General features: G+C 43.0%; 4 protein-coding genes across 4 annotated transcripts; all 4 read left to right on the forward strand.

The window, feature by feature from the left end:
• Nucleotides 1-6,010: 6,010 nt before the first annotated feature.
• jun (Jun proto-oncogene, AP-1 transcription factor subunit) lies at nt 6,011-8,258 on the forward strand. Its single transcript, XM_042056588.1, has one exon. It carries the CDS (start codon nt 6,569-6,571, stop codon nt 7,529-7,531), a length of 963 nt encoding a protein of 320 aa, XP_041912522.1. The 5' UTR covers nt 6,011-6,568; the 3' UTR covers nt 7,532-8,258.
• A 2,123-nt stretch (nt 8,259-10,381) lies between these two features.
• On the forward strand, nt 10,382-12,877 carry LOC121677693 (CARD- and ANK-containing Inflammasome Adaptor Protein). Its single transcript, XM_042056587.1, has 2 exons — nt 10,382-11,794; nt 12,023-12,877. Exons 1-2 carry the CDS (start codon nt 10,382-10,384, stop codon nt 12,875-12,877), a joined length of 2,268 nt encoding a protein of 755 aa, XP_041912521.1.
• Nucleotides 12,878-13,192: 315 nt separating this feature from the next.
• si:dkey-86e18.1 (uncharacterized protein LOC557342 homolog) lies at nt 13,193-18,820 on the forward strand. The gene is made up of 5 exons (XM_042056590.1): nt 13,193-13,314; nt 14,182-14,219; nt 14,320-14,394; nt 15,038-15,224; nt 16,184-18,820. The coding sequence occupies exons 1-5, from the start codon at nt 13,248-13,250 to the stop codon at nt 16,591-16,593; spliced, it is 777 nt and encodes a 258-aa protein (XP_041912524.1). The 5' UTR covers nt 13,193-13,247; the 3' UTR covers nt 16,594-18,820.
• A 977-nt stretch (nt 18,821-19,797) lies between these two features.
• faslg (Fas ligand (TNF superfamily, member 6)) lies at nt 19,798-24,759 on the forward strand. Its single transcript, XM_042056589.1, has 4 exons — nt 19,798-20,278; nt 20,887-20,941; nt 21,342-21,398; nt 22,079-24,759. Exons 1-4 carry the CDS (start codon nt 19,868-19,870, stop codon nt 22,492-22,494), a joined length of 939 nt encoding a protein of 312 aa, XP_041912523.1. The 5' UTR covers nt 19,798-19,867; the 3' UTR covers nt 22,495-24,759.
• Nucleotides 24,760-27,326: the final 2,567 nt, after the last annotated feature.

The following is a 27,326-nucleotide window of genomic DNA, read 5'->3' on the forward strand; positions in this document are numbered from 1 at the left end:
GCTCTTAACCCATCCCTCAGACATTTCCTCACACTGACAGATGACATGTCAAAAAAAAACAAAATCAGCTGATGACAGACACCTCTCCATGTCAACCTTCCTGCACCTCCGGCTAATTTATCTTTCCCTCCTGCTCAATGTCGCATTCCTTCCCATCTTAGCAGTGAGTCCTGTATGTCATAAAAAATAAATATTGGTTTGGATTTAATATGTAACTTAGCTTATTTAGCTGACTAAATAATAGCTTGGAAATAAACTCAGAGCATGTGTGGGGGAAATGAGACAGATAGCAGAATGAATTCAGAGTGGTTAACACCGTTTGACTATATGAACAGACAACTGGCATTAAAAGAAAATGTATATGTGGCAAACAGACAAGATTTTTTTATGCTCAGCAATTTTAACTTTTTCTGTCAAATATTTACCCTCCAAACATGAATTTACATAAAATGTGAATCTATATTATTATTACATTTATGGATTGGGAAATTTAAAGAAATTATTGTAATACAGAGAGGTACAGCTTGACCCAAAATGGCACTGTGCTGTATCCTCCTGACGCTCTTTAAGGCTGCGTGTAGCTTCATGTCAGAGAGAACAGGCAGTTTTCTTCCACTTCCTCAGCTTCACAAATCAGTCATCCTCAGTAATATGAACAGCATTTACAAGCAACAAAATGACAGTTGTGTTGTTGCTCTCCCTCTGTTAGTTTTACCCAAGGCAAGGGATGTACTTTGAGACGCTAACTGACAACATGATGCTCGGGTGTCCTCTCTGGTCGAAAATTAGTAGTCAAGCTCTAGATATCTGCATGAAGGGCTTTTGCCAGAGACACAGAGACCCAGCTTGAGCTGTGCAGAGGTGTCTTAGCCAAGAGCTGCTTTATTGCCTCTGCTCCGAGGTTGAAACTAGGGGTCAGAGTGAGGCCTCTTTGCAAGCAGGGAGCCCGGCCTGTTATCGGTAGTGATCTGAACATTTGTATATTCAAATAAGACAGGGGGTCAAATTCAGCCACAGTTCATCTCCCGGTACGCCCATGATGTTTTTACGCGTTATGATTATGAAGCCGGGACCTAAGGCTCCAGAGGGGAAAAAAACAACTCCTACAGGGATGCAGCTGGACCAGAAAACAAACTTATTGAGGGATCACTTTTTCCCCTCCTCCTCCTCCACAGCTGAAACAACACTGGTTCTTGGAGGGGAAAGCCTTTGTGTAATTGGTAATCACTTTGACACCCAGCCAAGGAAAAGAAACAGTGCAATGCGTCATAAAAGGCCTAGTCTTTCCCCGGACTTCTCATGGATATCGCTCCACAACTGGGCAACAGGAAGATCAAGGGCTAGGAGGTTTGGAAGGCCAGTGCAGTTGAAATGAATAGAGGTCTGATTAAGACAGTCGTTGGGGTATTAGGGTTAAGAGATAGTAAGTGTGAGTGTGAGTGTGTGTGTGTGTGTGTGTGTGTGTGTGTGTTTGTGTGTGTGTGTATACACTCATTGTCTCTAATGTCACTGTGCCTCTAACCAGTGAGGACAGGAAGTTCGGCCTTCTCACGTGTAGCGCAGACTTTTCTGGAAAGAACACACCAACACAATGGAGGCCCACAAAAAGAGTTGTTTTCAAGGCAAAAGGATTTCCTGCCTACAGTGGTAGTAACGACATTAACAATGTGGCCATGAGAGACAGGGATCAACAGAAGGCAAGAGAGGGAGCGTGAAGATTACCTAGATATGACCAGGCCATTCACAGCGCCACAGATTATGTAAGTCATTACCTCTTGAAAGGAAACAAGTTACTCCAAACAGGAATCAATGCAGAACCAACAATATTGGAAAACAAGGAAAGGAAAATGGAAAGAAAAATGGAAAGAAACAAAAAGGTGTCCCGCTCCATCTTTGAATTATGTGTACCCTTGACCCACAACAATTATCCCTATTCATGTAGCAATTTCTGTCGCCACTTACGTTTAACTACACTGCTGAGAGAGCCCTGGAAAAATGATCCAGACAAAACACACCATCAAGGAAAATACAAGTGGTTGTGGCTTATAATTGCCAAAATACACATATCTGTATGTCAAAGGAAATAACAGCAAAGGGGCCAAAACCCAAGTTTTCCATACAAAATTCTCCTGCTTAAATTACAATAAAATGTGTGCATTGCATACAATAGTGCCTTCATTACTGATACGTACAGGGATATGTAAAATTGCATGGCATACGTCAGCCAATCATCAATAGTTTTCTGCCACTCCAACAGATCTTCTACTCAGCTTTTGAGGGTGAGGACAAAAAAAAGACTATCAAAGCATGTGGTTCTAAAGCCAGACTCGTTCAGCAGATGATCATTCCCATTATTGCTTGTGGTGAGCTGCATAGTGATGCTAACCATACACTTTCCAAGTGTCAGATGCGTTGAGCTCTATGGATTGCCAACTGTGTGGTGGGCACATATGAACTGTGGCCTTTGGCTGGGCTGTGAATGTGAGCAAGTATTTTCTTAGTGTCTGATGCTGAAGTTCAATAAAATCCCAAGCCCTGCAATATCAGCATAACTGGGCTGCAGTTTCCAACCACTGGCCAGCACCATATGTCGAGGCCTGCAGCTATAAATTTGACTTTTAACACCTCTTTCTCACACAAAAGTCACAAACACAGAAATCTCTGCACACACAGAGACATTGGACAGTTGTGTTGAACATTGGAAATGTCACGTCATTTCACATCAGTCCAAATCCCCACATCTTTCATCCTTTATTTCACCAACAACAATCAAACTGTAACTTTATTTCATTAAATATACACATCAATATGACCATGTTGAAATAACTCTTCGTTTTTGTTGGTTAAGGTACATGAATGAAGCAGTTGGGCCTCTTTGCGTACCATCTTATGCTAATTTAATAGGTTTTCATTCAACAGAAGACGCAGTCATGAATAAATCATTGTTGACGTTTTAATTTTTCAGACAGTTTAAACACACAGTCATGAACAAACATGTCTCTGAACAGCCTCCTGAGGAGTGTTACAAAACTGCATGAATGAGTGCATGGCAAACGAGAGCAAGGACAAAGTGTGTAAGTTTAAAAAGAGTCAGAGAAGGAGCCAGCATTATTTTAACAGATGGATCTATTAAATGATCTTTCTAAAAATCCAGAGCCAAATTGCCATAAATACCCTGACCGTTTCAGACACATATCCCTTGAAGTGTCTTGATAGGGTAGGCTATAAAATTGAAAAACATTGGCTTGACAGAGTTAAGATGAAGCTCCAATAATAAGAAATATATTGAGGGATTAAAAAAAACATGTAATGACCCTCCATTAACAGGACATATTACCAAAGCAATAAAGCTGATGGATGCACAGCAGACGAAGACTACACCTGAACACAAATCAAAAGGCATTCATTTAGAAGCAGACCATTTGTTGCCTTTTATGAAAACAGACAAGAGAGGTTTCCCCACCCACCCCACCCCCCCCCCCCCCCCCACCACCCACCACTTCAGTGTCATACCACTCAGGGACAATTTGGTGTCCACACAGCGCCACAATACTGATTTACTCTGGCTAGACTCGAGACAGCACTAAAGACGGCCCAGACGGTAGGCTAAGATATGACTGGGTTACTCTGGGACCTTTGACCTCCTCGCCATTAAGGCTACAGAGATTTCTGACCAAAGGCTAAAGATCAATGAACTGTGGGACAGTAATTACCCTTACTTACGGTGGCCAAGGGATACAATGGGGTTTTTATGAAGGTTTGGCCAGTCTGTATTAAGCTCATCATAACAGGGGCAGGGAAAGGAACATGGATCAAAGTGAGAGGTACCAAATCGATTGGTGAACTGGGAAACAGTCTGTTCTTTCCCCTGCTTTAAAAGCTACACCTCAAATCTTGGCGGAGGACTGAATACACTTAAACATAACATATGGCCTAAATAATAAGTCTGATGTACAGTATTTGTTTATATGGATTAAGAAAGTTTGGTGTATAAAGAAGGATTGCAGCAGCATAGACCAGGATGCCATGTAAAAAGGACAGCCAATATTTCCATGAGACCCACCACAGACTGCAAGAACACCGCAGAGACCTGCTTTCAGCCACTTAGTCCTGCAATAATGGCAGACAGACAGAGCGGAGAGGGCTATTGCCGTGTGCATGGCCTACGGGTGTGACAAACTGGGAGTGGGCCCTCGTTAAAGGTTGCAGTGTATACACAACTATATACATAAACTCGTTTTTCCATTAATGTAAGCTTGGGTTATTAGAGGGTGGCACGTCTCAAGTGGAGTCTTAAGAAAAGCAACCAGGGTGCCGCACACACTGCTGGATATGCAAAGAATACTCCTCTTGTGTTTTCAGATTCACTCCTGCACTGGCGACTAATTAACACGCTTGATATAGGGACTCCGCAGGATAGTTAAATGCGCTTTGTTTTGAAGATGTCTGCCTTGTGCAGAAACCCAGGTTGTCTGGAGAGACAGAAGAGCTCCATTCAAATTTGGGCACATTTAATAAAAACCGAGGATGTTTTGTGACCCTGTTGAGTCGATAGATAGATGGAGATTGTCTTCTGGTTTGTGTTCTAGGCTATATGGTTCACCATGGGAAATCTAATGTTAGATATAAAGTGATGTACAACATTGGAAACAAATAAGATATTTATTTTCCTGTTGCCCTCAAACATTACGTGCAGAGTTCCCAACTCAAAAGGGCTGTGGATAGGTCACATTATATACCTCCTGACAGGGATGTAGTGGAGGCTAAACGCAGGTAAACACAGTTTATCCACCTGAAATTTCAGAAATAGAGTTTATCCACATCTGGAAAGAGTTTATTCACCAATTGCAACTTTTAACATTTTCACATAACTGTATTATCCACATTCACAATATCAACACTCTAGGAACCATTTAATACTATATTTTATAAACATTGGACATAACCTCCACCATCATCAAACATGTTCTGAATGCTTTTTTAAAAAAAATCTTTGATACCGCATGGCGCAGTCCACCTCACCGTGATCACAGAATTTATAGTTACTACCCTACTACTATAGTTATAGTGCCCTACCTCCTGTCCTTCTTCACCCTACTGTAACACACAAAAAATATAGGCGGCTACTTGAAACACCATCGAGTAGCCTACTTGGAATACTTCCGCGGGCACAGCCTTTTGTCAAGTGTTACAATTATTGTCTATACATTGTGAGTCACGTGTATGGTCATGTTTAGATGCGCGCCATATTCTAGGGATATCGCAACCGAGTGTAATTCCTAAGGGACAGACACCAGACTGCCCCTCGTTACCAAAAACGAAAGTTTTTTTTTTTTTAATGCAGCAGACTACAGAGTTGCATTATTTCCCTTTGTAGCCATAGGTTAACATGCCATGTTGTCCAGCAACTTCTAGCCACTGTGGTACAACTTTTAAAGCTAATGTTATGATCCATTTTAACTCGTTTATATCTCACCTAAAAGCTTGTAAATGGCAGGATAATTGTACGACGGGCTCTCAGTCTAGCATGTCAAGAGTCCTGCGTGTAGCACGTTGTAACTTAATACGCCCCCTTGTTGGGACAGCGCACTTAGCTTGGGCTACAAACATACCGCTGATCTGTATTTGGAGGTAGAAGTTGTCCGGACACAAACTTCTACAAACCTTTTTGACGTAGTCAACCCGTCTACCCTTCTTTACCCGTATGGAACGCTGCTTACTTATACGTTAATCTATTTAAGATTGTGTAAACAGAGTCGGCAGAATGTGCTTTTCGATAGGCTACTCGTCCCAGGTTAAACTGTAGCCCCGACTCAATTTGCCGACGGTCGATGCTGAGACACACAGATAATAGTGTGGTATACCAATAAACATTAAATACAGGTATGGAATAAAATGGAATACGCTAAACTATATCTTTACCAATTGTATATAGGCTATTCCGCTGAAGTACGAACAGCTAAGCGGGTAACCTTATATTCAAAAACAATACGTAATCCCACAATGCCTCGCTTTACAGCATTACCTCATCCCATCAGCCACTGCGACAGAATCTTCTGGGTGGTCGTCTAGGCAACGCGCCTTATCAGAAGCGTTTGGAACGCCCCATTCGCCTCTAGCCAATAGGAGAGTTCAGGCATGACATCATTCTATTTTTAGTGCAGCAGCGGTAGCAGATAAGGTTTGCCTCCACGCTGGAAAAGCTCAGAGTATACAGAACTCGCAAGAGAGCAGAACCTAGAGCTAAAGCATTGCTCAAGTATACGAAAACTTTGTATTTCTATTTAACGACGACCAGAAGAATTTGAAACGTTCCCGTGAAGCCACTTCAAGAGGTTTCCAACAATTTCTTTACAAGCGAGACACTTTGTCAGAACATTTCGCGGGACAAGGAAGACTTCCAAAGTTTGAAAATCAACGTGCCTGTGAGCACAGGATAACCTACACAGAAGTTCCGATTATAGGAACTCTACAAAGTTACCAGCTCATTCAGCTGGGAAACAGAAGACGCACTTGACATCGCTCAAAGTCTTTAAGTGAAAGAGAAGAAAGTTTTGGTTTCTCTTCTATGTCTGTCAAGATGGAAACTACTTTCTATGATGACTCTCTGAATGCTGCTTTCACTCAGCACGACAGCGCCAGCTATGGATATAACCCCAAAACACTGAAACATAACATGACGCTCAATCTCGGTGACCCTACCGTTACCCTCAAACCTCATCTGCGCGCTAAAGCCAGCGACATACTGACCTCGCCAGATGTCGGACTGCTGAAGTTGGCGTCGCCGGAGCTAGAGAGACTTATCATCCAGTCTAGCAATGGTCTGATCACCACAACTCCGACTCCAACTCAGTTTCTGTGCCCGAAGAATGTCACTGACGAGCAAGAGGGCTTTGCAGAGGGTTTCGTCCGCGCACTGGCGGAGCTGCATCACCAGCATATGCCCAACGTACCGAGCGTCACCTCCGCCCCACAGACGAGTATCAACAATGGTATGGCACCTGTTTCTTCAATGGCGGGTAGTACTGTTTACACTTCAACCATGCGCGCTGACCCACCTGTGTACGCGGACCTGAACACGTTCAATCCGGCAATCAGCAGCGCACCCTCGGCTGTGCCAAGTTACAGTACGGCTAATGGCATGACCTACACCACCACCCAGCCGATGAACACAGAGCTCCCCGTTCAGCACCCACGGCTGCAGGCCCTGAAGGAAGAGCCCCAGACAGTACCGGAGATGCCGGGTGATACGCCGCCTCTCTCTCCCATTGACATGGAGAGCCAGGAGCGGATAAAAGCTGAGAGGAAGCGCATGAGAAACAGGATCGCTGCTTCCAAATGCCGGAAGAGGAAGCTGGAACGGATCTCCCGGCTGGAGGACAAAGTGAAGACGCTTAAGTCCCAAAACTCTGAGCTTGCCTCCACTGCGAACATGCTCCGCGAACAGGTAGCGCAACTAAAGCAGAAAGTCATGAACCACGTCAACAGTGGATGTCAGCTCATGTTGACACAGCAGCTGCAAACGTTTTGAAAACAACAAGCAGGGCTATGTGAGAGACTCGATCTAATTAAAATCGGACTCTTAAGGACAAACTAAAAGGCTGTTTCAGTGAGCCGTAGAGATTTCTCTACAGGTGGCCAATGCAGGGACTGACTGGCCGAGTGCCTTGCGCTCCCTCTGGCGCGCAATGGAGTTGAGCCTGGACTTGTGCGAACTTCACGAGCTGTCCTTTGGTGGGCAAAAAGGAACGGACACGAACAGCATCAGTGATCCGTCCTGCGCTGTTTCGTTTTCTTTATGTTTTTGAAAATGAGACTTAAGCTTGTTCACTTTGACCAAGTTGTGCATGGACCTAAGCTTCGAGGAGCTGTCCCAGTATTAGATATGAAAAGATGAGAAGCAAGAACTGCAATAGACATTAGCTGCCTATGCTGTCGCGCCAGTGGGAAGGCGTGTCAACAGTCTGAATTCTTTTGATAAAAGCTGCCTGACTTCTAAGTTACAATGTACTTTTAATTCTCAAATTGTATTGAATTTGTTTTCTTTAAGTTAGAGGAGCTTCAAAAGTTATTTTTCTTTTTCTAAAGTCGTTTAATGGGGTTTCACTCATTGTTATTTGTATATAAGATCAACTGGGAGTACTTAAGTTTACCAATTTGTAATAAATACAGTATAATTTTTTAAGTTTGCTTTCTGACCACCTCAGAAACTAATCATTATTTAAGAACTGTAATAAAGTATGTTCAACCATGCAAAACTGTATTTGCCCATTTGATTGTGTGTGCGTGCGCGTACGCGCGGTTATCTGCAGAAAACATGTTTGTGCATGTTTCAAGGGCCTTGTAGCACCAGGTAAATTCCAATTGTGTCCAATTTGTGGCTCTTTAGTTAGGTGTCCAGACAATTATATTGGAGCACTCATAGCCAGTCTAATTGAAAAGCCTGTCATTTGAATAACTTTGATTTTTTTAATCTTTAAAATATACATAATCACGATCAGATGTGGGTAAAATCAACCACAAAGCCACTCATTTAACACAGTTTAAAATGCCACCATAATTCACCAATTGAGAACATCACTTCTACCTCGTTTATTTTGAGGCTATTTGAGTAGGCCTACTTGTTTTGCCCAGGACACTAAAATAGTGATGGTTAAAGAATATTTTCGAATATAAATAGCTTAATTATCTTTTGTAAGCAGAACCTCTACACAGATTGTAGTGTCCATATTCACACATGGTTCGACAAGCTGAAATTATATGATTTGCTTTGTTCAGATTTCATCAGTGAATTGCCCCCCAACAGAAAAAAAAAGCTTTTTGAAGCAATCTTGGCAATACTTCTCAATACTTGCTACCTGTAATAGAATGAAACCATTCTTGTACACCTTTTCACAATCAGAACACATTTTGTATTCAGGTCAAGGATTTACATTAATATTGATCACAGCATAAATCTGCTTTGATTTCGATGCCCAAACTTGGGGAAACATGACATCATACCGGAAGGTTGGTACTTCCTAACCATATAAGGAAAGAGAGTGCATGGTCGGAAGACGTACGTCACATCAGCAGCTAGTGGGCGTGTTTTACGGGAAGTGGAACTCCTCGCTCAATCTCCAGTACTGGTCCACACTCTGTTGCGCTCCTTTCATTTCTTGGGACATTCTTCTGGATTGTTCAGAGTCTGTTTTAAACCAAGCCACACAAAACAAAACTGTAGATAAGATAGTGTTTCCAAACTTCCTGAGCAAACTTTCTCGTGTAGCCTGCTGATTTTATTATGTAGCCTAGGCTACGTGACACTATTATCTTGATTAATAAACATAAAAGCCTCATAGGAAAAGCGCAGCAAAACTGATTAGGTCCTCCCATGCCATTTCAAATCTTTATCCACTTACAATTGAAAAAACATAACAGGGAACATGAATGTGTCTGACGTTTTTCAGTAAGCACAGTACATTATTACAGTGAAAACATATGTATAATAAGTTAGCCTATCTATAGCCTATAATAAGTTTAGCCTATGTCGTTTACCATGATTGCTTCATTGTGCGTATTGTTTTTATTTGTAAGCTGCTTTTGACAAAAGCGTCTGTTGAATCACCATAATGTTTAGATCTATCTGGAAATGACATATCTTATGAGTTTGTGATGGGATATATTATAAAATAATAGCATATAGCACACACACACACACACACACACACATATATATATATATATATATATATATATATATATATATATATATATATATATATATATAGATAGATAGATAGATAGATAAATAGATAGATATAGTTACATTATATTAATATATGTGGAAATGTTGTGTATTTATCTAATAAAACCTATTAATGCTGCCTATATTGTTCTATATTTAGATGCCTGAAACCTACACATAAAATAAGTGTTGTCAAACCTGAATTATGTTTACAGCCTGGGGTGTGGGGTGAACCAAGAGCTCAAACACAAACATAAAACCATATCATAGTAACAGTCATTAGAGACTATACAGTGTAGCTCATTTCACATTTATGTAAACCTTAAGTGCATAAACTTTAAAAAGAAAAAAAAAACCTTCATGGAAAAAAAAAAACATCATCCCTGCAATAAACATGAGAGGGGTAATTTTTGCAATACTGAATAATGCTGGAGGTCAGTGCTCTCATTTAACAACAACAAACCTGCCTTCTCTGTTTACCTGGTTGCTGTGGGGATCTATCTGGTGTGTACAGAACAATGACAAAGGTGAACACCATATGAAACAGCTACTGTTCAGCCTGCTGAGGTAGGGATCATACAGAAAGCAGGTGGATTAACATGTCTCACTGAAACTTCCGAGGAATTCATACACTACACAGCTCATTCAACAGTCATGTCCTCGACCACAACCACGGTCAACCCATACGCTGTTGAGGTCATTAGGACAATGAAGGGGGAACTAGTGGGAAGTATTTTGAACACGGAGGAATTACTCAACCTTCTTGTTGACCATGGCGTTATCTCACATGACCAGAGGCTGACGGTGTCCAGTATCCAATTGCGGGAGGAAAGAAACACCAAACTGCTTGACACGCTCATCTCTCGTGGCGAGCGGGCTTGTAGGATTTTCTTCTACCCCTGTTTGAAAAGGGCAGAGCCTGACCTATACCAGACTGTGAGAGCCTATGTCGGGAGCGTGAACGAGGGCATTCGTGATGCCCGCAGACAGCTAATAGGATACTTGCTGGAGCGAGACCACCAAAAGCCAGCGACAAACACACAGCACTCAACGCTTAAAAAAAACTCCCTTAAAACACCTTCAAAAGTAAGCAAAAAGCACAAGGCAAACGAGGCAGAGGTAAAAGAATGGGTGCCTATAGAACCTCCCGAGGAAAAACCCGGTCAAATCTTCACAGCCGTCGCCGGAGGTGATCTGAGCCTCCTGGAGGAGCTTTTAGAGGGCAGAGATGTGAACTCCATCAGGCAGGGCTCGGACAGCCTTCTGCACGTCGCTGCGGAGCATGGTCAGCTGTCTGTCATGGAGTTCCTCCTGCAGAATGGTGCCAAACTGGACACCAGGGACCAACAGGGCCGCACTGCCCTGCACAGAGCGGCCTTGAGGGGCCAGACTGCTGCTGCGATGGCTCTCGTGATGGCAGGGGCTGACATCTACACCTGTGACAATGCTTCAAACACGCCGCTTCACCTAGCGGCACAGAATGGCCACCTGGACACCGTGCAGGCCCTGGTGGAGCAGGAGGGCAGGCATCTGAAGAAACACACCACGTTCCTTCACATGTCAGCGGCACAGGGCGACTCTGAGGTGGCTGACGTGCTTCTGAGGGTAGGAGCGGAGGTAGATAGTAAAGACAGTGGAGGGAAAACACCACTGTTTCACGCTGTCAGCCGTGGGAATGAGAGGACAGTCGCCGTGCTCCTGCAGGCAGGGGCCCAGGTGGACTCTAATGTTATGGCCAGTGCGTTTGACCTCAACAGCAAGTCCATGCTGAGACTACTGCTTCAGAACACGCAGGGGAAAATGACGTCCAAGTCCATGAACTCTGCACTGTTCAGAGCTGTGCAAAGGAATCTGGGTGGGATTGTCACAGCTCTCATAGACAGTGGGGCTGATGTCAACACCCAGAACAACCAGAGCTACACTCCTCTGCTCCTGGCTGCTGAGCTAGGAAACATGGACGCTTTCAAGGCCTTGGTGGAGAAAAAAGCCAACCTGGAGGCACGGCTGTCTAACTCAACAACGGCCCTACACCTGGCTGCTCAGAGTGGCAATGTGACCATAACACAGGTGAACAATGTTTGATCAATGTACTTTTAAGGAAGACTGCTGGAATGTACATGGCCTTTTAAAGTTATAACTTAAGTATATTGTCAGACACATTTGTTCAAGATCATATTATAATCATAATAATATTTCTTATATTATTGCGAGGCTATTTGTATATTTCACAGTGAAGAATCCTTATTATCTTTATTCAGCCATACTGAATAGTGCATTGACTTTACATTGCTACAGATGCTGCTAGAAAAAGGGACTGGACCAGACATCACTGGACCTAAAGACCAGACTCCCTTGCACATGGCTGCCCTACATAACCAGCCTGCACTGGTTGGCGCGCTGCTGCGAGCTGGGGCTCAGGTGAACGCTATCACTCAAGATGGACACAGTGCGCTCCACCTTGCCAGCCAGAGAGGCCACTCCGAGGTGGTGGCCCAGCTGGTAAGGGCAAAGGCTGACCTGAGCATGCGGGACAGGGAGGGGAGGAACGCTTTGCACTGGGCGTCCGTCCGGGGAGAGGCGTCTGTAATCAAGCTGCTGCTTTCGGCCGGGGCAGACGTCAGTGCCGCGGAGAAGGAGAAGAAGAGCCCACTGCACCTGGCAGCCATGGAGGGAAATGCTGAGGCCTTGTCCACTCTGCTGCTGCTGGGGAAAGCCAGAGTGGAGGCCAAAGACATGGATGGCTGCACTGCTCTTCACTACGCCTCAGCCAATGGACACATAGAGGCTGCAACAGCCCTCTTATCTGCTGGGAAAAACAAAAATGTGGACAGCAAGAACACATGGAGGAGGACCCCACTACACACTGCATGCGAACAGGGCCACGAGGCACTAGTGGAGCTGCTTCTCAGCGCTGGGGCCAAGATCAACGGCACAGACAGCAACAAGGACACGCCGCTTCACTGTGCCTGCCGTGCAGGGCACCTGGCCATTGTCCAAAAGCTTGTAAACTGGTCACACAAGGAGAAGGCAAACCTACAGGCCACAAATAATGTGAAGAAAACTCCTTTACAAGTGTCTGAAGATGGAGATATGTTAAATCACACACACATTGCTATTCTGCTGAAGAAGAAGATGTTTTTGATCAAATGAAACTCTCTGGGCAAATGTTTTGCTTCTGCCACCTGCATATTTGTAGGCTTTGTTAATTTAGCTTCTTTTAATTGGTCAGCTGTGAAAAATAATCTAAAAATAAAAGGATTTTTAATACGGTTAATATAGGCTGTTTGGCTCAGTCCTGTCATAGTAGTTCATTCAAATATAGGCTAAGTGTGGTTTTATATAATAAATTCATTGAAAGCAACAAATAAGTGTCGTGTTTGCTACTGTTCGTCGCCAGATGGCGCTCTGTATTCAAGATAGCCAAAGCCTGGCACTGAAGATAGCCTATCTTCTGTCATCTGACTTTCGAAAGTCACGTGAACAGTTGTTGACAATTTCAAAATGATGAACCACCACCAGCATGGCTAGGAACGAGGAAAAACAATACGGGAGGCTGAATCGGTTGTGGATTCAAAAAGAGAAAGAGGGCAAGTTAAAGCTTCCTTACACATTCCAAATCACCCTTACCAAAGTTAAACCAAACTTTTATTCAAACGTGCGTTGTTAAAGGGGGCACAAAACAAAACAGGGCTAACTTTAGTTAGCTATGGAGCTAGCAAGTTAATGCTGATTCCTAGCGTCCTTTTCATTTCCATATTAAATCATACTGTGGTGATTAATATGAATACGCTAGGACGTCGCATCGATTATATTATCGGATATTGTATACGATATTATACATTATACCAGCCATACTTTTGTATTCGCATTTCTTATAGCGAATCTTGCTGCTAGTCTCATGTTTCTTGAATTTCCCCTTGGGGATCAATAAAGTATCTAGGCCTATCTATCTTCTTGCATTGGGTGCTTTCGGTCTTCACAGCGCTACCCCAAAGCAATGCATACGGTACTTGCATTTTGTGAATCCCAGCATGCATTGCTATAAGACTACCTGAAGACAAACACACCTAGCCTAACACCCAGACCTTCACAATTGTACAGTTGGCAGTGGGTCTGGAAAGGGGTTATTGAGCAGTGAAATTAAATTGGTACATTAAACTCTTACCAATCGTTTCAAAAGTGTAGCAATCTTGTAAACAAAGGTTTTGAATGCAGTTGTTCACTCAATTCCAAAGAAGTACATGTCCATATCGGATTAGCAGTTGTACAGTATTTATGTGGCCGTGTTTTAGGGACATTGGAAATGGGCTTTAATGGCCTCTTGGCCAGAGGGACCTGCAGAGCAACTCCCAAATTTACCGAAACTTCGTATGGGTATTCTCAGGCTAGAACGCACCATTGTGTACTTGTGATGACCTTGTCTCATTCTTGTCATGTGTTTTTTCATTCACCAGAGGGCCGTATCAAAGATGTTCACAGTAGACCAAAACTTGTGAGTGGGCTAGTAGTACTTTTTAACAGCAATGAATTACACTGAATCACTGTAACTACTGATGTTACTTCAACTTTACTCTCCCTTGATTGCATTGCAGTCAACACTCAACTCCGTTAATGCTGTGAGAAAGTGGATGCCAAGCATCAAGGATGAAATAGAATACTATTTGCAGGTAGGGTAAACATTATTTGACACTAGTTGAATGCAGTGCACTTTGGGCTCACATATAGCACACATATGCCATCTAGCGGTATATTATCTAGAAAGGAAACTAGCATACTCAGGAACCATGTAGATCTCTGACACTTTGAGTTTCGGGTCAATTGAAAGCATGAATTTCCTTTCGGCCTAGTTGATATGAACAGTGAGGCATGTGCTCCTCTATGTTGCATCTGAAACATTGAGTCACCTACGTAGTGCTCATCACGTCACTGACCCAAAAGAAGGATGAGGTTTTCCTAAAGATGCGGAAATGATTCTCAGTTGAGGTATTTCACAATGCTCCACATTTGGTTTTTAAGTATGTATTAGTAAAACATCAAAATTTTCCCCTTCATGTCACCCCATCCTGCCTCTGAACTAAATTTGTTCTCTCACGGTAAATAGAAGGTTGCCACTTGCTAGTTGTTATTGTAAAGTTTCCATCTGGGTTGGTCGTCATTGTGCCTGTTAATTTTGAGCTGAGTAAGAAATACCATTGAAACGCATACATTGAAAAGCATGCATTGAAACGTATACATTGAAAAACATGCATTGAAAAACATACATTGAAAAGCATACATTCCTGATCACACAAATTCCTCCTCTTGGTGCAGCAATCCCAGCTGTCCCACTATCCGGAGAGGAAGATTGCAGAGTTCAAGCTGCACATTGAGGAGCTGGAGAGGGAGTACAAACGCTTCCTCAATAAGCTCCGTGCTCTCGACCCATCCCATAAACACCACCCCTGGACACCCAGAGCCTACGCCAAGCGCAGACGGGACACCCCTGATGCTCCTGATGGTAGATCACGTTTGGTTTATGTTGGTGTTTGAAAAGTCTCACCTACTGCAGTGTCCATGCACACTTCACAACCTTTAATTATCATATCCTACTTTCTTTACTATCCTTCATAACCATTAATTATCATATCCTACTGTCTTTACTATCCTTCATAATCTTTGATTATCATGTCCTTACTATCCTTCATAATCTTTGATTATCATGTCCTTACTATCCTTCATAATCTTTGATTATCATATCCTACTGTCCTTACTATCCTTCATAATCTTTGATTATCATATCCTACTGTCCTTACTATCCTTCATAATCTTTTGAAATTCAAACTGTGTAGTTTACTCAGTACAAAAGAGTGAAAGGGATAAATCAACATAGGCATTTTTTTTTTTTATTGTAGATTGCATTAGATTCAACCGGGTAATTTTGGGTATAGTTTCCAAGCCAATGAAATGTCAGTTATTATCTACAGTAAGCAGAAGTGTAAAAGTGCAAATTATAACTATAAATACATAAATGACAATGGAGATAGTATACAGCACAGTATGTGCAGTGTGAACAGTGTTGCCAGTGGAGATGCATGTTTATATTACATATAATGTATAAGCATCACAATATATAATTGTATTATTTTGTAATATATTATTATTGTATTATATTGTATTATATTATTTGAAGTTAAGATAAGTGCAAAATAAGCCATTGAGTAGTGCAAAGAGAAGCACTGGGCCAATCCAAAGAGAAGAGTGCAATAAAGTTAATCACTGTGATGTGGAGTTCAGCAGTCACAGCCTCAGGGAAAAATCTCTTCCTGAGCGTTGCTGGTCTAGGATCAAATGCTCCTGTAGTGCCTGTCAGATGGCAAGAGGGCGCAGGACAATCCGCTCCCTCACCAGCAGGCTCAGGAGGAGCTTTGTCCCTGGTAGTGATCATTCCTGACATTTGTCAAATATCTCTTGTCACAGAAAAAAGATTGTGCACACTTGACCCTGCAGTCTTGACCAGTCAGACCGACATTGTCCAGGAGGAGCAGCACTGCAGTGCCAGCGTCCAGCCCCCATCGGAGCACAGGGCCAATGTGGACCTGCCCAACCAAGACCAGCCCCTGGCTTTCGACCGAACCAAATTGTCGGTGGCCGTGGCCGGGTGCCGAGGCCCACTAGTGGGCACGCAGCAGCCCGAGAGCCTGTCTCAGGTGCTGTTCTCTGGCCTGCCGAACCTGCACAGCTCCCCACTGGTGCAGGCCAGAGCAGTTCTGAGGGTCTCAACAGAAGAGACAGAGAAGAAAGAGAAAGACAAGGCTGCCTCAGTGGCGAAGAGCATGGACGATGTGCTGGGACTTGGCTGCTACTCATCCTCTGATGAAGATTCGTAACGGAACTGTCGAGAGGCCCTGTGTCTTTCAGAACGGAGTGCTCCGACGGTGCAATCTTGGATTGCGCTTGTGTAAGCGTTTGTTTCTCTTTCATGTTGGGTAGGAACAAGAAAAATAATATAATACTGATGCCAACATGGAATGAAATGCTCACATGGATAGGATCGGAAAGCGCTTGTGTGCTCATAGAGTCGAGTGATTAGGAGTTGACATTTTAAAAGGAAAAATGTGGAGTGACATTTCACACCAAGCCAAGTCACACAGTTGCACTCATAATGGTTTCAATGGAAGAATTGCTTGTTGTGGTCTGAAACAAAAAGAGGGGTTTCACATTGACATAACACTTATGTATGAATCAAACGGTCTCTCACCACAGCAGGTAGCAGTCTCTCATCAGAGCAGACCTCCACTAAGATCTGCTGATTCAGTAGGCATGAAGAAGAATCCTCCCTCCCTCCCTCCCCCCTCGCTTGTCTCGAAAATCATTCGGCTAGTCAGCCAATCTGAGACAGCAGAGGAGTAGAAGTGTGATGTGATGTGAGATGCGACCACAGTACCTAACCTCCAAAACCCCTCCGTTCCTCTCCTCTGCTGAGGGATGTAACTTCGGGGAAATGATGTGCTCTTTCAGCTGGTGTGCCTGTTCAGCACAAGCACTGCTTGCTGCAGCAGGAGTGAGTGTGTCTGTGGCTGTGGTGGAGGGGATGGGTAGAATGATCCAAGCTGAGGTCTGAGTCTGACTAGGACACCCCTGGCTACCAGTTGAGGTGGTGGTCTAGGTTTCCTCAGGTGCTTGCTGGAGAAATGAAACCTGTGGTGGGTCACTGCAGGGGGATTTTGTGCTTCACTTGTAGTTCAGTTTTTCCATTATTGTCATTTTGAAGAAAAGAAACTTAATTTTGTGGGGCATTTAGACCTGATTATGCCAATACGTGGATAGAGACTGGGGTGGGGGGGGGCTATAAAGAATAAACTTTTTATGAAACTATAGATGATTCTGATTCTGAACTCAATAATTCAAATGAGTGTGTGTATATTGCTAATGGGTTATTGTGGTGTGTAAATGCATGCCTCGCTCAGTAGTTTGTACTTATGTAGCATATACATAATGGGGGGGGGGGGGGGGGGGGGTACTTAAATCGTCATGATGGGATGGTTATTTGATTTTTGGGGAGGTTTAATTAACCCCGAGTTGCTGCAGGTAGACTGGCCCTTCAATTGGTATCTGCAAGCCACTTTGGATAAAAGCGTCAGCTGAATGAATACATACATAAATCAATGAGTTTTGTGTACTTACAGATTTTTGGTATTTTGGAATGCTTGTTACAATACTCTGTTAAAGTGTGCATTTCTTCTGTGAAAAACAACTGTGAGTATGGGGTGATGTTGGGGGCGATGGCACTCCAAAGTTAACCCGCTTATTGAGGCTGTATCCAAATGTAAAGGGGAAATGAACGTTTTTGTCACCTACACAAAACAACCTGATTGATATAATAGTTTTATAAGTTACTATATGCAATTAAGCAAACTAGTTACGTAGTTCATGATAACTATGGCTTTTCATGTTCTAGCAATGCAGCTCAGTAAATGCAGCTTCACTGGAGCTCAGACACATGAGCAGAATAACTGACCCATACATATACATGTTGGAGTACATGTTCCTATACATATTGCAGTACATGTTAGTGCATGTTACCACTGTATTGGTACAGCATGGCTTCTCTTTGGTGCAGTGGAGTAGGCTCATTAAAACTGAGTGTTCTACTGGGTACCTCTACAGTGAGGCTCACAAGTTTTTGAGCCCATGCAAAAGTTGACTAAAAAGAGGAATATAAAATCATCTTTTGGAAATTGATCTTAAGTAAAAAAAATGAGGAAATATCCAACCTTTAAAGACACCAATTTTCTAAAATAAATAAATGTTCTTCCTTAAAATACAGTATTAGATAAGCAGTATTAGTATATAGTGCATGCTACATTTGTAATGGTGTATTTTAGCTACTCTTTGACACAAAGGAATAAGAACATTGAAATACAGAGTAGCTGCTGGATACCTGGAATTATATGCAATCATGCCCTTGTCTCAGAATTTAGGTTGCTGTACTAAATTATGGTTTACCACTTTCATATGAATAATTCATGAGTATGCATGATTGCCTTTTTCCTTCTTGGCTGACTCAGACCAAACTTGGGTTTCCGATTACCCCATAATAAAATACTAAAGGGACCACAGTATAATTCCAGGGAGCTAGTGTACCTATGAAAAGGTGTAATTTGTGCCAGTGTGTCACTCTGTTTGGCCCTTATTATGAAAATTCTGAAAAATGTTCTGAAAAGGAAATGAATGAGGAAGTTAATTGTGATGCAGGAAATCCTCTCTGAGCATGTGCAGGGACATAGGACCACTTTTGGGGCAAGTCCTCATTAACCTGTTCCAGTAAGCTCAGGCATGGCTGTGCAAGACAGGCTGAGGGGGCACTGAGTCAGGCACAGGGCAGCATCTCTCTCACTCATCTCGGTTAGACCGCTGCACACACGCCCGCCCCCTCCCTCTCCACCGGAGTGCTTGCTGTTCTCACGCACCCCCACCCCCCACACCTACCCTACTTCATCCTCCTCCTGCATAGACTTGTAGAGCGAAAGACTGAAAGTACATGGTCACACTCTAAACACTGTTTAATGTGGCAAACATAGTCAGCCAGCTTTTACCGAAACTATTGCTTCGATTGTGCTGCAGCAATGTTTACAAACACACATGCATACTCCTTCAATAGCCTATGCTACTTGGTAGATATTAACACCAAAAAGGCTACTCTGATCTATGTCAGGCAGTGATAAGTAGCCAGAGACAATGATTTCAAATGATTTTGGTGAAATATTGCAGATATCAACATCATATGATTTATCTAAAGCATGTCAACCATACAGTCATGCATACAGCATTTTTGTCCTAAAGCGACTTCAAAAAGAGCAAAGCAGATCCTAATCAGCCGACTCTAGCAATGATAAGCATGGCCAATGTGACACATCTAATGAGGTAAAAAAACTACTTGAAACAACTTCACAAATACATTAAAATCAGTGGTAAGGCAAGGTAAAAATTCTCAAAAGCAATTTCTCAAAGGATGTTAAACTGCATTCCAAATAAGCACCTTTTACATGCACTGGTCAAGACCATTTTTTTTTTTGCATGTGGTAAATTGACCTAAATAACGCACCTTTCCACAGAATGTTGAAGAGGTGGTTGACCAATCAGAGTGAGGCAGACAAGTAGATGCATCATGAAGCAGAAAAAAGCTGGGGGTGGAGCTGGGGTCGACAGAGAGAACAGCTTTCTTTAAGCATAGGTGACAAGACACACTCACCTCAGAGAGCACACTTGCAAACACACACACACATGGATGGGAACATGGCAGGCCGGCAGCCTCAGATGTTCTTGGAGGATGGCAGAGACAGCAGGCAGATGTACCCTCCGCATTACCCACCCAGGATGGAGCCTGGCACGGTACCCTGCTGGACCTTCCCCCCTGCCCGGCCGAGAAAGAGAAGCTGGGCAGATGGCTGCAGCGCAGGGTCTGTCCCGGTCACTATACTGGTCATGGTCTTGGCGCTGGTCTTCGCTGCACTGGGACTCGGCGCCTATGAGATCCAAAATCTGCAGAGCCGGCTGGCAAACCTGACAAAGGTGAGTTCTGGGAGGCTGGAAAGGGACTCGGGCTTGTTGTTCATCCTCTGGAGCTCTGTAGCTCTTGCTTGTCCTTGACTATGACAGTCAAACTTTGTAACCTTGGAATGGTAAATTGCAAACATCATACACAGTATAAGTTAAAAGTTGAAGGGTCCACTATTACTCACGTTTTCACCGATATATTAGGTGAAAACGTGACTTCAGGAAGGTATCTGTGTGGGTAGGATGGGGGAGTGCAGTGTTAAGTGGGTGATCATTTTAGCATAATGTTGTGCCACAAGACCTTGTGGGGGTACAGCCAACTGAATGGAATTTCTATGCAGGTAGCATTTTTTTTCCTTCTAGAAATGCTTTGACATTTAAAGACTTCAGCCGAGACAGTGCACCAAGCTTGTGGTCACGCGTCCACAGTGACAGGATATCCTGATTCTTGAGACCTCATAGCTACTGCGTAACATGTGAAGCAGCTGACTTTCAGTTTTTTATCTGATATGCAGTCAAAGGAAAGCAAGGAACTCCTATACATGCTGACCGTTTGATTTGTCCTTGGTATGTGATGTGGTTTTGTTACTTAAGTCATTCTTCTTCTGTTTGTTTGATGTCAGAATATGGATGACACGGCGTCTCAAGGTCACTTCACGGCGCCTCAACGTCAAATTGGTGGGTATCAATTTATTGTCCACTATTGTATGTTGTTTACAAAGATCACCAGTTTTAGGTCAGGCAATGGGCACAAGTTTCACATCAGCTTTGTCAAGGCAGGGCATAGACAATTGCCCTTTCACACACAGACACACCCTTTCATAAAAAAACAAGGGAGATGATGGAGAACAAGACTTTTGGAAACTTTTTCCTCAACCATATTGCACAATAGCTGAAGGCATCAGCTAAAAAAAATAAATTGTGCAACTTTCAGTCCACAGAATCAGTCCGCAATCACTGTCTGTTCTTGAACACCATTAATGTTTCTACTTGCTGTTCAAGTACCTACATTTTAGCTTCATATGTCCTGTTGAAATGGATTGGTTTCACTGACCGCCATTACTCCTTTTTTCTCCAGGTTTCCAAGGAGACACAGTGCCCACATGTGTGAACAGACAAGCAGCTCATGTAACCAGTAAGAGACTTCCCATCAATAATAAAATGATAATACGTTTTATTTATATAGCGCTTTTCTCAGACTTTACAAAGTCAACTTTATACTTTGCAAAGTCAACACAAACAGAGCACACACAGATCAAGACAACACAAAAATAAAAAATGCATTTGCGATGAGTCTGCGGTGGTGGAAGATGAGAAGTGTTCCTGAAACATAAAGGTCTTGAGATGAGCTTTGAAGAAAGGAAAGGAGGGACAATCACAGAGGAATGGAGGGAGATTCTAGAGCTTAGGGGCCATGGCGCTGAAAGACCTGCCTCCCAGGGTCAGGGTGCGGGGGACAGAGAGGAGATTTTAGTTAGAGGATCTGAGGGAGCGGGATGGAGTGTAAAGGATCAAAAGGTCGCAGAGATAATGAGGAGCAAGGTCATAGAGGGCTTTGAAAGTGAGAAGTAGAATTTCGAATTTGATTAGGGACAGAACTGGTAACCATTGAAGCTGAGAAAGAATAGGGGTGATGTGAGCAGATCTCTTGTCCAATGAAATCAAATTGGGCGTGACAATAAAGCTTCCTTGAATCCTTGAATCAAATCGCCTATCCTAACTTTCTCTATCAACATTGCTCAAAGAGTGTGATGGATTCAGCACAACAATTCCTCCACTTAAAACACCCACTGAATTCCTTATTGTCTCTTACAGTCAACACTCACACTGTGGCAATCCACAAGACGCTACAGTGGGAGCCGGACTATGGACGGGCGTTCACCAAAGGAGTCCAGTACCACGAAGGCGGACTCCAGGTTAACCGCACCGGCCTGTACTTCATCTACTCCCGCGTGGAGATTCTGGGGAATAAGTGCCTTCATCCCAGGGCCAGCTTCCTTCACACAGTGTTTATGCGGAGGAAGAAGTTCTTACCCAAGACCCTCATGGAAGGGCACAAGGAGGACTATTGCAAGCAGGCTAGGCATGAAGTGTGGACGTCTAACAGTTACTTAGGCGCTGTGCTGGAGCTTCAGCAACACGACCGGGTTTACGTCAATGCATCTCACCCAGACTTCATTAATCCGGCTAGCCCTTTTGGAAATTACTTTGGACTGTATCAGATCGCCTGAACTTGGGCCTGACTTAACTCTCTCTGTCCACAAATCAAAAGCACAGTTCAGTATTTTGCTATGTGCTAATGTGTTTTAACATCAGCATGTAGATGGGGTAGCATGAAAGTAGCAGTCCATGAACATGAATGTATCTTATTAAATTATTATTTAATTTATTATTAAAATGTCTTGTTACCTCTAGCAGATATAAAGGACAAGATATGCTCAAAGGCAAATGTCATTTGAAGTGGTAAGTATAGACACCGCAAGGCTGCAGCAGCAGTTCAGAATATCCTGCTGTTCATCTGATCAAAGATGGTGCTTGTGGCTGAATCTAAAAGGAAAAAAAAGCACGGTTTCAGACGGTTCAGTTCCACAACACAGAAATCAGTACTTGTTAATTAGCCTGTGGGTTGGCACCAAATGACAAGTGGAACATAACAACTCATCCATGAAACATTTCCAGTGTCCTCTCTGGTTTGTAAACTTATTATGTTGAAAACAAGTGTAAAAAGTACCCAAGTGAAAATGGTGCTTCGTGTGCTGTGAACCTCTACGATGCTGTTTGGGCGTAGGGTTGTTCTAGACACTCATGACCGTTTGCGCTTATGGTTAGATTTCCTTTTTCTTTTTTGTAGTATTCAATGTGACACTTGAGATGCCTTTGCAGCATTGCTGCTGCTGTCTTTGACAGTCTGCAAAGAGACCCTTGTCTTTGCAGATACTCACACATTCAGACACAGAGACCCACTTTGGTCTCTCAGGTTTCATTCTGACATCAAGCATGGGGGGATGCAATCAGTCAACGCCGAGTTCGTCTGAGCTTCCTTCCTGTGTCAGAGTAAGTAATTACATGCGGTGGGCATTTGTTGCTTAGTTCTGAGAATGACTACCGTTTTTGGTCCTGTTCCTGTCAGACTCTGTCCCATCACCTGTGGTCTGTGTCAGTCAGTTGGTACACCGTGTCTTCCTTCATCTTGATCTCCTGACATGTCTGTCTCTAACATAGACACATCAGTTCTACATCTGTAACCATGTAGAAATATAAAAATACAAGACAAAAAAACAAAAAAACATAAATATTTATATATATGCTCAAATAAATCATGTAAATGTGTCACTAACTGACTTTTTTCTGATTCTAACACCTTAATTTCTTCACCCACTTAATTTCTCAAAGCATGTGTCACAACAGGTGTAGGTCTATCTATCTGATGTTCCATGCTTCTTGTGTGGGACTATGGAAACATCAGCCCCCAACCCTCCCCCGGCATTTACCAGACATAGAACAGTCCCCAGGGCAGAGGAAGAAGTGACCACTATAGTGATGATGGTCAAACATATGCACCCCCTCACAGCAAAATACATTTATTTATAAATGTACACACATGCAAACACTTGCAAACATTTGCACATTTTTGCTAAGTTTTTTTTGTGGTATGCATGAAAGGCTACTCGCACGAAAGGCTCTCAATGCGGCCGATTTGTTTCCGGTGGTGCGTTAACTGTGTTGTAACGACATCTTCTGTTATATCCTGCATATTCACTCCGACACTGAATATTGTTTGCCCAATAATAACAATTTTAACTCGCATAAATCTTTCTTTATCGTAACGTGCTGACCTGTTTACTAGGTGCAACACCCAATCAGGTCTGTGTAGATACTAATTACATTAACAACAGCGGCAGGTTCAAACACACCTGGCTCCACCGGAAACAAACAAGCCGTTTGTGAAAAGAGCCCATTGGGTTTCTTTTTGGCTGATTAACTGGACGCCTGTCGGTATTCAACCCTGCCCACAAAATTTGAGGTTGGGAAATTCGGTCTGGACTTGCTCCATTGACAAGCCTCTATGCCCATATGAAAACTCAGTGACCAATCAAATCGGGCGGGCTTTATTTTCAGGATTCACGGTAGGCTATCTCGTTGCTCTGATTAATTAAGTCTATCCAATTGTGTGCACAGGCATTTTTTCGGTTGAAACACGCCCCATAATCATGTCCCAATGGTGCTAAGTCAGGCTGAATTGAGTAGCTTATAGTCAGGCTGAATTGAGTACTAGGTCAGGCTGATTGACAAGACTAATGACATTAATGAAAAAGTCAACTGTCAGTCCATTATGTTTGGTGTTGATGTGTTTGTTAATGGTATATTGATGTTACTGGAGTGATATAATATTTGGGCTTATTCGTTGCAGTTGTGGCAGCACTCTATTGCTCCAAACCTATAAAATGACGAAAGCTACTTGTCAAGCCCTGCTTTTTTCTCAGTATGTCCTTATGAAGTCCTTTCTCAGTATGTCATTTTTCATAACATAGTCTTCTTTGTCTGTGATTATTAGGAGAAATAAAAAATATTTTTAAACAAACCTTGTCTCCTGTCATGTCCTGTTTTATGAACACTCCACTTGTGACCTTGACGTGGTAAGTAGGCCTAGGAATTCAACTACATAGCCCTTGCTGTCTCAATCATATAGTCTTTTTAGCTCTTTGATGCAGACTATATTGCCCCTTTTTCAAATAAGAAGGGTGTCCGGCGATGTGGTGGTGGAGGGGTTGTTTCACCAAAAATTTGGTCAGCAGCCACCACTGGTTTCAAGTTAAGTCAAGTTTATTTATATAGCGCATTTTATACACAGAGGTCATTCTATGTGCTTTACATAAACAAAACCAAATAGGGATAGCTAATAAAAGCATAGAGGGGCAATAGCCCAAGAATATTAGAATAAAAAGAAAGCATAAAACACACAAGGTAATTAAAGGCCAATAAAAGGCCAATAGTTCATACATGTTTAAACAGTGATAGTGACACTAGTCTAGTCTAGTGATTGAGCACTGCTCTCCCATGCCCACATCCACGGCTGAAGTGCCCTTGATCAAGGCACCTAACCCCTCACTGCTCCCCTAGCACCACTGTAGCAAGGCAGCTCACTGCTCTGGGTTAGTGTGTGCTTCACCTCATAGTTAAGGGAATCGTGTAATTTTAGGAACGGTTCATATAGATTTTTGCCAGTGGTGACCCCATTGAATACAAAACAATACATACAATATCCTCACCACTGTCACTGTCTTTTTAATATTGGTGCACATCTCCTCAGAGCCTTCACACTTACAAAGTTGCGTGAATGGTAAGTTGTTACTCTTGCAAGAACACCTTCTACTGCATTGGCTGGCAAGACCATAAACAACACTTCTGGTGCTGGTGGAAGTTTTGACAGAACAGGAGCCCATTGCCCATCAACAATTTGTCTCCATCCCAGTGATAGTGAGTCAAAAATCTTTGAAGCAGGCACTGTAGCTTGTGCCCAAACATTCTGCTCTCAGAATTTCAATTTCAATTTAATTTCACTTATAGAGTGTCAAAACATTACACATGTCTCATGGCGCTTTACAGAGTGTTAAACATTCAGACAAAGCCCATGAGTAACAGGGGCAAGAAAAAACTCCCAAGAATTGGAGAAACATATAGGATGAAACCTCAAGCAGATCCACGACTCAAGGGCCTGACCCATCTGCCTGGGGTCAGTTACAGGACAGTAAGGTCTATATACAGAGAATAGAACATGGTATTTAGAGCCACCTGAGGTATATGTTACAAAGTGGTTGGATGGTTACATAACCAGTATGATAATGCATGAATCCTACAGTATTTAGTGTTAAGTTCAATTAGTCCAGTGTAGAGGATGAATTGTCCATAGGAATTAGGAGTTGTCATCGGGCAAGTAGTGGGTCGCTAGGCTGCGCGGGCAAGAATCCGAGCATGGGGACACCAATAGGCGATGGTAGGGCAATCATAGAGATGGGTCTTCCAGTTCCCGAGTTTTTCCACTCCCTGGTTGGGTTTTAGAGTTTTAAACATGTTCCACCGAAGGGCTTTAGCTGTTTGAAAACCATGTTTTGAGGAGCTGACACACAAATTTCTCACATCCAGCTAACACGTCTGGAGATGGATGAGGACCTACTACAAGGCTACAACGTGTGTTAATGACACCATCATGACTTGATTGACTTGAAACAGAAACCTTTCCTTTCCCACGGGATAAACAGTAAATGGCGGGACAAACGGCTGACTTTCAATTTCCACTGACTCTATACACGATGTGATTTGCCTGACCGAAGTTTGGTTTTTCCATCTCACAAGCCAACGGAGAGTTGCTAGACTACCCTGGCTGTAAATTACATTTGCTGCCGCTAGGGTGCTTCAAGATTTCTAGGCTGAGATGTATCTTTTGTCGACGTTCTCCAGCGGCCATGATAATGAGACTGTCTTTGTTGATGTCTGGTACCCTGCGAAGGGCAAGCTCCAAGACATCTGTGTGACATGTGTAGATATGTGGGGTTTTGCCAAAATGACTTACTACTGCCACCTTTGTGTGTGTGAACTGTGACTGGCAGTTTACATAGTTCAACAGCTTTATGAGCAAGGTAGAGGACAAGGTTGGCTTTGGTTTCCTTCGATCCCAGGAAAGTTTTAAATTCTTTGATTGGTGTGGAGTCTTGTATTTTTTATCCCTTATCATGTGCTTTTCCCATTGTATGGACCTGTCTCATCCTGTCTTTCATGGAGTTTGTGATGGTATAGTTGTTAAATGATAAGTACATGTCATTGTAGCCTGCCTCGTGCCTTACTTTCAACATTTTCAAAGAAGCATTCTGCCAGATCTTGGCAACAGTTTATGTCACTTTTCCTGACAACCATCTCCTGCACAACAGCCATACCATCTATTAAGATGCTATCCAATGTGTGTGTTAATTGCACTGAGCTACTCTCTGTAGATAGTTCAGAGGATGCTGTTTCTGAAACCAGTCACAATTCATGGATGAAGGCAGACTTAGCTGTAGTGGGCAGC

Source organism: Alosa sapidissima, chromosome 12 (assembly GCF_018492685.1).
Source record: "Alosa sapidissima isolate fAloSap1 chromosome 12, fAloSap1.pri, whole genome shotgun sequence".
In the NCBI taxonomy this organism is placed as follows: Eukaryota; Metazoa; Chordata; class Actinopteri; order Clupeiformes; family Clupeidae; genus Alosa; species Alosa sapidissima.

What these genes read in the sequence shown, in the direction of transcription:
- jun (XM_042056588.1), top strand. Translation starts at nt 6,569, where the DNA reads ATGTCTGTCAAGATGGAAACTACTTTCTATGATGACTCTCTGAATGCT.
- LOC121677693 (XM_042056587.1), top strand. Translation starts at nt 10,382, where the DNA reads ATGTCCTCGACCACAACCACGGTCAACCCATACGCTGTTGAGGTCATT. An exon ending in GCAATGTGACCATAACACAG is followed by an intron (nt 11,795 to 12,022) that starts GTGAACAATGTT and finishes ACATTGCTACAG; the next exon opens with ATGCTGCTAGAAAAAGGGAC.
- si:dkey-86e18.1 (XM_042056590.1), top strand. Translation starts at nt 13,248, where the DNA reads ATGGCTAGGAACGAGGAAAAACAATACGGGAGGCTGAATCGGTTGTGG. An exon ending in AAATAGAATACTATTTGCAG is followed by an intron (nt 14,395 to 15,037) that starts GTAGGGTAAACA and finishes CTCTTGGTGCAG; the next exon opens with CAATCCCAGCTGTCCCACTA. An exon ending in CACCCCTGATGCTCCTGATG is followed by an intron (nt 15,225 to 16,183) that starts GTAGATCACGTT and finishes CTCTTGTCACAG; the next exon opens with AAAAAAGATTGTGCACACTT.
- faslg (XM_042056589.1), top strand. Translation starts at nt 19,868, where the DNA reads ATGCATCATGAAGCAGAAAAAAGCTGGGGGTGGAGCTGGGGTCGACAG. An exon ending in GGCTGGCAAACCTGACAAAG is followed by an intron (nt 20,279 to 20,886) that starts GTGAGTTCTGGG and finishes GTTTGATGTCAG; the next exon opens with AATATGGATGACACGGCGTC. An exon ending in GGCGCCTCAACGTCAAATTG is followed by an intron (nt 20,942 to 21,341) that starts GTGGGTATCAAT and finishes TTTTTTCTCCAG; the next exon opens with GTTTCCAAGGAGACACAGTG.